Genomic DNA, 13,068 nt, shown 5'->3' on the forward strand with positions numbered 1-13,068 from the left:
GTTTAATGTCGTGCTTGAGAATATTTCGCACATATGACGACGTGCATGCGTGTGTATGTGTAGGTGTGGCTGCTTGTACTAGCCCAGACTGAAGCTGGTTTTATAGTGCTAGCCCACTGAGATACCATGCCGCAGTGAAGCATGAATACCCCACTCAGACACATTATACTGACTCCGAGCCGACCAGTCCTTATTGTACCCATTAATGCCGAGCGCCAGGCCGGGACGAACAAGTACCATATTTTAACGTCTTTTGGTATGACGCGGTCGGGGATCGAACCCGCGACCTTCCGCACTCCGGGCGGACGCTCTGACCACTACACCACGGAGGCGGTCAACTCCTCATGATCTGTCAGCTTGCCATCATAAAATATACTGTATATTACCGTAGTTAAGCCTATCTCATAGATAAGCCCACCCCCTAACTTTACCCTTAAAATCAGTATCATAATGGTATGTTTCGTACATAAGCCGACCCCCCTGCAATGGGGTCCTATATAATTCCGGCAGTTACCGTCTTGGATGTAAAACGTAATCATGTTTGGTGAGGAGAGTATCTAATAAAGATTTAACTGACCTCCAATGTGTTTTTTGTCAAAATGTCAAAAAAGAATGTATTAACTGCAGTGAAATCGTGTGTCCCTCCATTATTTATAACTTCAATCTGCATTATTCACAGCAATTACTATCATTGTACCAAACTCTGACATCCAAAGTATTTGTATATTTCTGACATCTCACCACCATCACTATCTGGTGAAGACACCTGATCATCGTAGTCGTCCTGCTGCGACGTCTTGATATATCTGTCCACAGCAGAGTCAATATCAGCATCCTCCTCGTGGCGAGCCGCAAGACGACTGGTCATTTCATGGCCAGACTGCATGGAACCCTGGCGGCTAAACCCTGGAGACAGAAAGATGCTGTGATACACAGGTCTCTCCATATTGCCTGCTACTTGAAAGCATACTGCTATCCTTGCTGGGTAATTTTGACCTGATGTGGCTTCACTTGATCAACAAGTTGCCTACATTTCACAGCCTTTACTTCACTTCAAACTGAGAATGCTGTTATTTTTTAGCACAATTTAATTTTCTCACAAGCACAATTCATTTATCTGTAGATGATTTGGTATTTATAATAGAATGTATTCCCAAAGACACAAGAATACCAAAACCAAATACCAACTGAAAATTTGGAATAGACCCTGTGGCCTTTGTATACGGATTACCATAGTTACTATTGTTATCGTTTTCCGAGTCGTCATGGAGATCGTCTCCACGGCTACTCTCCGTAGCGCTCCAGTGTCCCCCGTGGTAGTTGCTGCTGGTGATGCTGTTCTTGCTGTCAGCCAGACTCTGGACCCCGTACAGGTGGGGGGCACTGCCCCGACTTCCCATGCTCATGTTGTCACTCTCTGGGGAGGAGGAGGATAAGTAACGATAACATTTCCGGAGAGTGAGTGAGGGACATGTATCAAAGTCAAATCTTTTATTTGTATGATTTGTTTGTTTGTTTGTTTAACGCCACACTCAGCAGTATTCCAGCTATATGGCAGCAGTCTGTATATAATCATGTTGGGATCAGTCAATCCAGTGATCAACAGCATGAGCATCGATCTACGCAACTGTGATACAATGATATGTGTCAACCAAGTCTGACCACACGATCCCGTTAGTCGCCTCTTACGACAAGCATGGGTTACTGAAGACCAATTCTAACCCGGATCTGTGCGTCTTATATGACTTTGTACAACATCTACAACAAATTATTCCAGTATTTATAAAATTGTGTCTCAATTCATAACTTTGAGATATATAGTTACCTAAGTTTGTCTGTAACCTTACATCATTTGAAGACAGAAGCATTCATATTCAGGTTACGACAATAACTTAAGGCGTAAAGACATGTCTTGGGGGGTGGGGTGAGGTGGGTGTGTGTGTCGTTGATTTTGTACATAAAATTGGGGGTTGGGAGGGCATTCACATTGTACATGCTTCTCCACAAAAATCATCATCACCCACCTTGCCATTGATTATGAATGGTCCCTAACGATACATTTTCAGGGGTGGAAATAACCCATTGCCCGACGCCTGAGTCCAGTGTTTTTTTCTGTCGGGCAAGCAAATTTGTATATCACACTGTACCGGTGTCCAGTTGATATTCCAATGTTGATTATGTTGTTTATTTAAAAAATCAACAAGAAAACGGCCGGTATAGTGGAAAAATTATCAGGGTAAGTGATTTTACATGTGCCACTGTACCGGAGTACACTAACAATTTTAAAGTTATTTCCACCCCTGATTTTAATATAAAAGGTCAAGGGCACTTGGAACATATAGGGACACACAGTATGATACAACCTGGCTAGCAAGACCTGATTAAAACCATTGTTGTGACATTTGTTCAGTTAGAGAGGAGACTCTTCTCCATGCCACTAGGTGACGTACCTGACTCTCCGCCTCTCTTGGACTTTGGCTTGGCGATGTTGTACTCGTCTTCGGAGCTGCTGGAGGACTCCTGGTCGCTGCTCTCCCCGTAGCTGGCTGCAACACAGTACCACAATTGCGGCAGGAAAACACATGCAGATTTTAGGATATCATGATGTAAAGTTACACTCGCAGAATTTAGGATATCATGATCTAAAGTTATCCATACAGAATTTAGGATATCATAATGTAAAGTTATCCATGCAAAATTTAGGATATCATAATGTAAAGTTATACATGCAGAATTTAGGATATCATTACGTAAAGTTATACATGCAGAAATTAGGATATCATAATGTAAAGTTATACATGCAGAATTTAGGATATCATGATGTAAAGTTATACATGCAGAATTTAGGATATCATAATGTAAAGTTACACTCGCAGAATTTAAAATATCATGATGTAAAGTTACACATGCAGAATTTAGGATATCATAATGTAAAGTTACACTCGCAGAATTTAGGAAATCAAGATGTAAAGTTATACATGCAGAATTTAGGATATCATAATGTAAAGTTACACTCGCAGAATTTAAAATATCATGATGTAAAGTTACACTCACAGAATTTAGGATATCATAATGTTAAGTTATACATGCAGAATTTAGGATATCATAATGTAAGGTTATACATGCAGAATTTAGGATATCATAAGGTAAAGTTACACTCGCAGAATTTAGGATATCATAATGTAAAGTTATACATGCAGAATTTAGGATATCATGATGTAAAGTTATATATGCAGAATTTAGGATATCATAATGTAAAGTTATACATGCAGAATTTAGGATATCATGATGTAAAGTTACATATGCAGTATTTAGGATATCAAAATGCAAAGTCAGTGTGAGATGGATAGGGCACAGTATTCAGGACGTACTGGTGTGAGATGGCTAGGACACAGTGTTCAGGACCTACTGGTGTGAGATGGCTAGGACACAGTATTCAGGACCTACTAGTGTGAGATGGCTAGGGCACAGTGTTCAGGACCTACTGGTGTGAGATGGCTAGGGCACAGTGTTCAGGACCTACTGGTGTGAGATGGCTGGGGCACAGTATTCAGGACCTACTGGTGTGAGATGGCTAGGGAACAGTATTCAGGACCTACTGGTGTGAAATGGCTAGGGCACAGTGTTCAGGACCTACTGGTGTGAGATGGCTAGGGAACAGTATTCAGGACCTACTGGTGTGAGATGGCTAGGGCACAGTATTCAGGACCTACTGGTGTGAGATGGCTAGGGCACAGTATTCAGGACCTACTGGTGTGGGATGGCTAGGGCACAGTATTCAGGACCTACTGGTGTGAGATGGCTAGGGCACAGTATTCAGGACCTACTGGTGTGAGATGGCTAGGGCACAGTGTTCAGGACCTACTGGGTGTGAGATGGCTAGGGCACAGTGTTCAGGACCTACTGGTGTGAGATGGCTAGGGCACAGTATTCAGGACCTACTGGTGTGAGATGGCTAGGGCACAGTGTTCAGGACCTACTGGTGTGAGATGGCTAGGGCACAGTATTCAGGACCTACTGGTGTGAGATGGCTAGGGCACAGTGTTCAGGACCTACTGGTGTGAGATGGCTGGGGCACAGTATTCAGGACCTACTGGTGTGAGATGGCTAGGGAACAGTATTCAGGACCTACTGGTGTGAAATGGCTAGGGCACAGTGTTCAGGACCTACTGGTGTGAGATGGCTAGGGCACAGTATTCAGGACCTACTGGTGTGAGATGGCTGGGGCACAGTATTCAGGACCTACTGGTGTGAGATGGCTAGGGAACAGTATTCAGGACCTACTGGTGTGAGATGGCTAGGGCACAGTATTCAGGACCTACTGGTGTGAGATGGCTAGGGCACAGTGTTCAGGACCTACTGGTGTGAGATGGCTAGGGCACAGTGTTCAGGACCTACTGGTGTGGGATGGCTAGGGCACAGTATTCAGGACCTACTGGTGTGAGATGGCTAGGGCACAGTGTTCAGGACCTACTGGTGTGAGATGGCTAGGGCACAGTATTCAGGACCTACTGGTGTGAGATGGCTAGGGCACAGTGTTCAGGACCTACTGGTGTGAGATGGCTGGGGCACAGTATTCAGGACCTACTGGTGTGAGATGGCTAGGGAACAGTATTCAGGACCTACTGGTGTGAGATGGCTAGGGCACAGTGTTCAGGACCTACTGGTGTGAGATGGCTAGGGCACAGTATTCAGGACCTACTGGTGTGAGATGGCTGGGGCACAGTATTCAGGACCTACTGGTGTGAGATGGCTAGGGAACAGTATTCAGGACCTACTGGTGTGAAATGGCTAGGGCACAGTGTTCAGGACCTACTGGTGTGAAATGGCTAGAGCACAGTGTTCAGGACGTACTGGTGTGAGATGGCTAGGGCACAGTGTTCAGGACCTACTGGTGTGAGATGGCTAGGGAACAGTGTTCAGGACGTACTGGTGTGAGATGGCTAGGGCACAGTGTTCAGGACGTACTGTTGTGAGATGGCTAGGGAACAGTATTCAGGACCTACTGGTGTGAGATGGCTGGGGCACAGTATTCAGGACCTACTGGTGTGAAATGGCTGGGGCACAGTGTTCAGGACCTACTGGTGTGAGATGGGTAGGGCACAGTGTTCAGGACCTACTGGTGTGAGATGGCTGGGGCACAGTGTTCAGGACCTACTGGTGTGAGATGGCTAGGGAACAGTATTCAGGACCTACTGGTGTGAAATGGCTGGGGCACAGTGTTCAGGGCCTTCTGGTGTGAGATGGCTAGGGCAATGTTCAGGACCAACTGGTGTGAGATGGCTAGGATACAGTATTCAGGACCTACTGGTGTGAGATGGCTAGGGCACAGTGTTCAGGACCTACTGGTGTGAAATGGCTGGGGCACAGTGTTCAGGGCCTACTGGTGTGAGATGGGTAGGGCACAGTATTCAGGACCTACTGGTGTGAGATGGCTGGGGCACAGAGTTCAGGACCTACTGGTGTAAGATGGATAGGGCACAGTATTCAGGACCTATTAAACCCACCTGTACTTGAGCTGCCCCTGGCTCGATGCCAGGTGTAGGAGTCCCGCAACTGAGTCCCTGGACGCCCCTTCGTTGACTGCCTCAGCTGCTGCGTCCGTCCACCTCGCTGGTACTTGCTCCCCTCCGACTTGATCTTCTCAGGGATCACATACTTGGGTAGGCCCTTGAAAAACCAAGCACCAGATCGCTTCCACACCTACAGAGAATGGTACACAGTGAGACACAAGGCGCCAGGTGGAGCTCATCAGATACATGTCACCATGGATATTACAGAAACTATAGTTCCTCTCCTTCCACCACCCCACAATACTGTGCAGTCTGGAAATGCAGTTTGGCTTGTTGTCACTAGATACCTTTGTTCAACAAATTCCTTTACAGAATTTGGGGAAGTATGGCATAGCTTGGCATAGCTGAATAACACGGTATAACTTACTGTCACAGACAATGAAGTGGTTATTTAAAGGATAAAAGAAAAGTAATTTCATTACAATTTTCTCTTCTTTACATTTTACAGTACCAATCATGCAAAACGTAAAGGTATATCAATGTTAACACTACTGTCTTACAGCTAAGAGTGAGTGAGTTTAGTTTTACCCCACTTTTAGCAATATTCCAGCTATATCGGGGACACCACAAATGGGTTTCACACATTGTACTCATGTGGGGAATCAAACCCGGGTCTTCGGCGTGACAAGTGGACGCCTTAACCACTGGGCTACCCCACCGCCCCTACAGATATAGTGCAGGATATTGTGATCAACACATATCTTCTACACAAATGAAATAATTTCTACAAATTGACAGGACATATTGCATAAGTGCCTTTTCTGCCTACATGCCAAACTTTGCAAAGACTGACTGACTGACTGAGTTTGGTTTTACTCCGCTTTTAGCAATATTCCAGCAATATCACGGCGGGGGACACCAGAAATGGGCTTCACTCATTGTACCCATGTGGGGGATTCGAACCCGGGTCTTCGGCGTGACGAGCCAACGCTTTAACCACTAGACTACCCCACCGCCCCACTTTGCAAAGAAAAATATCTGTTTAATTATAGAATAATCCACAATCATCAAAAGGCACGAAAATCACCACTAGATTGACATGGATGTAAACATTCCCCAAAAAGATTTAACGGTTTGAGTTCTATGCCAGGAAATGAGTGAGTGAGGGTGGGTTTACGCTGATTTTAGCAATATTCCAGCCATATCACAGCGGGGGACACCAGAAATGGGCTTCACACATTGTACTCACATGGGGAATCGAACCCAGGTCTTCAGTGTGATGAGCGGATGTGTTAACCACTAGGCTACCCCACCGCCCCGCCCAGGAAATGAGCACTACCCTTACTGATACTTGCTGTCATGAAACTTGACAAAAACAGATTCCAAATCATTTCAGCAAGAATTATTCATTGGATTTGGAAAACACACAGAGGACAGGTGGATGGACGGACATGCTGATCTCCATATTCAGCCATATTTCAAACTGAGCGTACGAAAGGTCATTCTAAAACTGACTGACTGACTGAGTTTAGTTTTACGCCGCTTTTAGCAATATTCCAGCAATATCACGGCGGGGGACACCAGAAATGGGCTTAACACATTGTGCCCATGTGGGGAATCGAACCCGGGTCTTCGGCGTGACGAGACAACGCTTTAACCACTAGGCTACCCCACCGCCCCGTCATTCTAAAAGAGTGAGTTAAAAGAGTGAGTTAACTTTTACGCCGTTTTTAGCAATATTCCACCAATATCACGGCGAGGGACACCAGAAATGAGCTTCACACATTGTACCCATGTGGGGAATCGAACCCGGGTCTTCAGCGTGACGAGCGAACGCTTTAACACTAGGCTTCCCCACCGCCCCATTCTAAAAGAAGGCTCTTATGAATAAAAATGTACAATATTGCACAGATTTCATATCCCTCGATTCCTGTAACCAGCGCTGATTAAGGGTATGGCAGGATATTCAAACATTGCATCCTTTTCTCAAACAAATTGGATATTAATGCAAATAATATGCATTACGAGTCCCACAGGAAGAAAATAAGACAGACGTATGAATCATTTAGTTAATCAATTTTAGCTTGCATTTTGAAACAAATGATATTTCAATCCTGAGTGGAATGTAGTTCAGATTTTCCCAATATACCTGTTTCAAAAGATCATTTCAACTTTTCAAAAGATTGCGACAAACATTATAATCTGTACAGTGTCAACATGACCTTGAAAATATCGGTGTAAATGTCAGGCAATACATATGAATGTTTCAGGTCAGAATGCTGGTGAATATTCTATAACTCTTAGTCAATATAGATTTGAGACAGTAAATGAATCTTTGATGATATAATGTTATCTACTACGACAAGGCGGCTGGCAACTCACCTCGCGCTGTTCGCTGCAGATCTTACATATCCACAGCTGCTGCTTGCCCCCACTCCAGGTGTCCACCCCACACTTGGAACACACCGCCTGGAACAGTTAGTTGATAGTATGAACATACATTCAGGGTTATAGTATGACAAGAAATTATTGAGAATTTTAGGAATATGTTTAACTGGATTTCTAGTATAAACAACCTTGACCAGCTATCAAGTGCTTGGTTTCATTCAAGAGAGAGAGACAACTCCATTAATCCTTTTTTCATTAGTTTGTGAAGAGTTATCCCCCTTTGTTTACTTGCTAGCAGACGACATTTTCAGTGATCCTCAGTATGGTTGATTTAGAGAAGAGGAAGTTGATTTTAGAGTATTATAACAAGGACATCAGATCAGCTGAAGTGATTTCAAGTAGAACAGGCCCTTTGTCCACTGTTTATCGTGTTTTGAAAAATATTGCAAATGGATATGGCATTGAGCACCAGGGAGGCGCAGGTAGGCCCAGAAAATTGACTGTCGGTGACAGGAGGTGGCTTGGTATTCCTGTTTCTAAAAACAAACGAAGGAGTTTAGAAAACTTAAGGCTGGATATGATTGATAGAGGAACTGTGGCTGTCTGTAAGGAGACAATTAGAACTGAGCTGCATGCAATGGGTTGGCAGAAAAGTCGAGGAATTCAATCACCGATCATGAAACCTGAACAAAAGGAGCGAAGGTTGAACTGGTGCTTACAGCATAGAAATTTTAACTGAGACAATGTGATTTTCTCAGATGAAAGTTGTGTGGCTGTTTCCTAATACACTGAAATTCTGGACCAAACAAACTGAAAAACCTTTGTATCAGTGCCCAAAGTACAGTCCGAAATTAAACGTCTGGGGTGGCATATCTGTGTATTTGAAGGGAATATGAACAGTGAGCGGTACACAGATATTCTCGAGGGACATTTACTTCCATCTGCTCACGTGTTCTATGGACATTTTTGGATTTTCCAGCAGGACAACAACCCAAAACATTGTTCAAAGCATTCACAGGCCTGGTTTCGGACCCAAAATACGACATTATTAGATAGCCCTGACCTAAATCCAATAGAAAATGTTTGGGGACTTATGAAGGAAAGTGTCAATAAGAAAAATCTGACAAATATTGCTGAAATGAAAGAAGAGGTGGTCCGAGATTGGGACAGCATGGACCACGACTTTCTAACTTCTTTGATCAGTAGTATGCCCCGCCGCATTGAAGCCTGCATTGCTGCCCATGGTGACTTGACAAAATACTAACTGTTCACCTGTCTGTCTTTGAATCTGGAGTTATGTTCTGCTAATATTCACATTTAATACGTGAGTAATGAGTGAAAAAAAATATAAAAAATACAATCTTTAAATTCTAAATAATTTCTGGTTGTACTGTATCTGATACCAGTGAACACTGAACTATGAGTGGGTGGGTGAGTGTGTGTGTGTGTGGGTGGGTGGATGTGTGGGTGGGTGAGTGAGAAAAGTGAGTGAGTTGGGTTTTACGCCGCTTTTAGCAATATTCCAGCAATATCACCAAAAAAATGGGCTTCACCCATTGAACACATGTGGGGAATGGAACCCAGGTCTTCGGTGTGATGAGCGCACGCTTTAACCAAAAGGCTACCCCACTGAACTGTAATTGTCTGTCACTTGCGTGGTCAGAGCAGCCAGTCATTGATGGCATGAACATACATTCAGTGTTATCTTACACCAGTGAATACCGTACTGTGATTGGCTGTGACTCATGTCGACAGAGCAGCCAGTCACTGATTGCATGAACATGGTAACCATGATTAGGTTGGTACCTTTTTACAGGAATCACAGAAGGTGGGTGATGCTCCAAGAAGTCCGAACTCGTCCCCACACAGGACACACTGGGTGGTTCCGTTACCGATACAGTTCTTCCTCATGTTGTCCAGCTTGTCCACCAGACGTCTGTCAACAAATAATCATATCTGGTCAGGAAGCGGTGCCCACATAACTTCCTCTATCAAATAAGTAAGAAATTGTTGACATATCTATTATACATTGATGTTATTAAAAAAGGGGGATAACTCTATAATATCGCAGTATCAATATATTTATACTTATTTGTTTGTTGTTTAACGCCTCACTCAGCAGTATTCCAGCTTTGCGCCAGCAGTCCAGTGATCAACAGCATGACCATCGATCTATGCCACTGGGATATAAAGGTTTGTAAACCAAGTGAGCGAGCCCGACCACCCGATCCAATTAGTTGCCTCTAATAAGTTCACTTACATGATGTGTGGAATATGTGCTTTACATCACTTCCTGTACTGAATTACATATCATCATTGTGAATAAGTTCTCAGCTAAGTCAATGGAGACCGTAACAAATGGTTTGTATTTCAAAAAGAGATAGTTGGTAATGCCACTTAAAACATTCCAGAAGCTATTATTAGCAAGTTGATGTTTATTAAACGGCAGTCTTGAAATACTAGAGCCAGTTTTGGGTTGGATCAAGTGATAAATAATGTGCTTAGCTTTGTTTAACAGCCGAAAGGGGCTGTGGATTACAAAAAGTCCTGACAATCCCAGAACATATTGCCTTGCATCAAAACATCATCTCATCGATGATCATAGTTTTATACTGCGTAAATACACTGCAGTGTATGTGTGGATTAATAGGGTTTATGTTTCCCTAATATAACAAACCCTTGTTTATCTGAACATTATTGGTCCAGAAACACGCCTTCCAAAAGATTCCTGGAGGGAAGGCAGATGTTCCCAAACCTTTCAAGATTTTAAAGTTACTTTACGGCCACACTTTTTAATACTTGGTTTTATGACCATAATTTTTGCTAAAGTGGAAAATATATTCCATTTTTCCATTTTTTTAAAATACTGCAAATAAATACAATCCAAATAAATAATCTAAAAATCTACTTTATTGAAATTGACTTTCTGTTACGAATTTAGCATCGTGTAAAAAAAGTTTTTAAATATTGAAACACTGACTGAGTGAGTATGGTTTTACACAGCTTTTTAGCAATATTCCAGCAATATCACAGCGGGGGACACCAGAAATGGGCTTCACACATTGTACAATAAATATTGAAACAAATAAAATTGCTGAATTAACGTTACCGAGTGAAAAATGCTGGGTTTTATAAACCCTAATATAGAAGGTAATGAAAACACCTGAATGGCTGATTTCATATTCTCTTCTTTTTTAAACAGCCTACTTGTGGTGAAAGACACTTACGAAAAAAAACATATAATCTGAAATAGCATTAAAAAAAAAAATTACCGCCTACCGACAGGAATATTGCTGTAAAAAATCTGCAAACCAAGTAACAAAAAAAGTGTGGTCTAACAGTGGCTGGCAACACCGGTCATAACCAACTAGTCTGCAGTTCAGTTTGGACTAATGTTTCACGATAAGAGTGAGTGAGTGAGTTTAGTTTTATGCTGCACTCAGCAATATTACAGCTATATGGCGGCGGTCTGTAAATAATCTGGACCAGACAATCCAGTGATCAACAGCATGAGCATCAATCTGCACAATTTGGGTACGATGACATGTGTCAACCAAGTCAGCGAGCCTGACCAACCGATCCCATTAGTTGCCTCATACGACAAGCATGGGTTACTGAAGATCAATATTCGAACCCGGACCTTCAAGGGTATCACGATAAGATTGTTAGACTAACGGACCAGTGGCAGTGTCTGTCCATTTCTTAAGGATTATTGTTAGCTGAGCTTACAAGACTGAGCTGAATTTCACTTGACATGGGCTAGGGGCTAGAGGTTTCTGGCTGGGAATATCTGCATCTATCACCAAAATAACTGCATAACAACAGTTTAATATTCCAGATATTGTTACCATGGAGATCCATATTGGAAGAGGGATGAGACAAATATCATAGGATTATTATTAGCTGAGCTTACTAGACTGAAATGCAGTATACTTGACATGGGCTGGGGACTAGATGTTTCTGATTGGGAAAATCTACTTCTATCTATCACCAAACTAAATTCATGACCATGATTTAATATTTTACTACAATACCATATTGGAAGAGGGATAAGACAGATATCACAGATATGATAGGATTTTCTCTCCCTTACCCAATCCTCTCCTGTTCGACTTGTTCGAGATAATCTGCACGGTTGATGACACGCATGATCTGCTCCTGCTCGTCCAGATTCAGCTGGTCGTTCTTGTGGAACTGTGCCATACGATTAGTATGTACCGACCACCCTGTGCCCAGCCTGTAACATAGAGTTCATATTGTCAAGGGACATCACACCACACTGGAGGAAACATACACAACACCATGTGATTAGTATGTACCGACCACCCAGTGCCCAGCCTGTAACATAGAGTTCATATTGTCAAGGGATGTCACACCACACTGGAGGAAACATACACAACACCATGTGATTAGTATGTACCGACCACCCTGTGCCCAGCCTGTAACATAGAGTTCATATTGTCAAGGGACGTCACACCACATTGGAGGAAACATACACAACACCATGTGATTAGTATGTACCGACCACCCTGTGCCAAGCCTGTAACATAGAGTTCATATTGTCAAGGGACGTCACACCAAACTGAGGTAACACACACCATGTGATTAGTATGTACCGACCACCCTGTGCCCAGCCCGTAACAGATAGAATTCATATTGTCAAGGGACGTCACACCACATTGGAGGAAACATACACCACACCATGTGATTAGTATGTACCGACCACCCTGTGCCAAGCCTGTAACATAGAGTTCATATTGTCAAGGGACGTCACACCAAACTGAGGTAACATACACCATGTGATTAGTATGTACCGACCACCCTGTGCCCAGCCCGTAACAGATAGAATTCATATTGTCAAGGGACGTCACACCACATTGGAGGAAACATACACCACACCATGTGATTAGTATGAACCGACCACCCTGTGCCCAGCCTGTAACATAGAGTTCATATTGTCAAGGGACGTCACACCAAACTGAGCTAACACACACCACACCATGTGATTAGTATGTACCGACCACCCTGTGCCCAGCCTGTAACATAGAGTTCATATTGTCAAGGGACGTCACACCAAACTGAGGTAACATACACCATGTGATTAGTATGTACCGACCACCCTGTGCCCAGCCCGTAACAGATAGAATTCATATTGTCAAGGGACGTC

The 13,068-nt window shown here is 43.2% G+C and overlaps 1 protein-coding gene across 1 annotated transcript in view; it reads right to left on the bottom strand.

Moving 5' to 3' along the window:
• Nucleotides 1-13,068, bottom strand: part of LOC124282231 (double C2-like domain-containing protein beta) — a 101,926-nt gene that overhangs the window by 17,301 nt on the left and 71,557 nt on the right. Inside the window, exons 3-9 of the mRNA XM_046718186.1 lie at nt 11,995-12,138; nt 9,708-9,837; nt 7,896-7,982; nt 5,508-5,703; nt 2,451-2,546; nt 1,241-1,417; nt 742-906 (exon numbers count right to left, since the gene is read on the bottom strand). Coding sequence (XP_046574142.1) covers nt 742-906; nt 1,241-1,417; nt 2,451-2,546; nt 5,508-5,703; nt 7,896-7,982; nt 9,708-9,837; nt 11,995-12,138 — 995 coding nt within the window. The remainder of the gene's footprint in view (nt 1-741; nt 907-1,240; nt 1,418-2,450; nt 2,547-5,507; nt 5,704-7,895; nt 7,983-9,707; nt 9,838-11,994; nt 12,139-13,068) is intronic.

Source organism: Haliotis rubra, unplaced genomic scaffold (genome assembly GCF_003918875.1).
Source record: "Haliotis rubra isolate DU_JTF1 unplaced genomic scaffold, ASM391887v1 Scf296, whole genome shotgun sequence".
NCBI lineage: Eukaryota > Metazoa > Mollusca > Gastropoda > Lepetellida > Haliotidae > Haliotis > Haliotis rubra.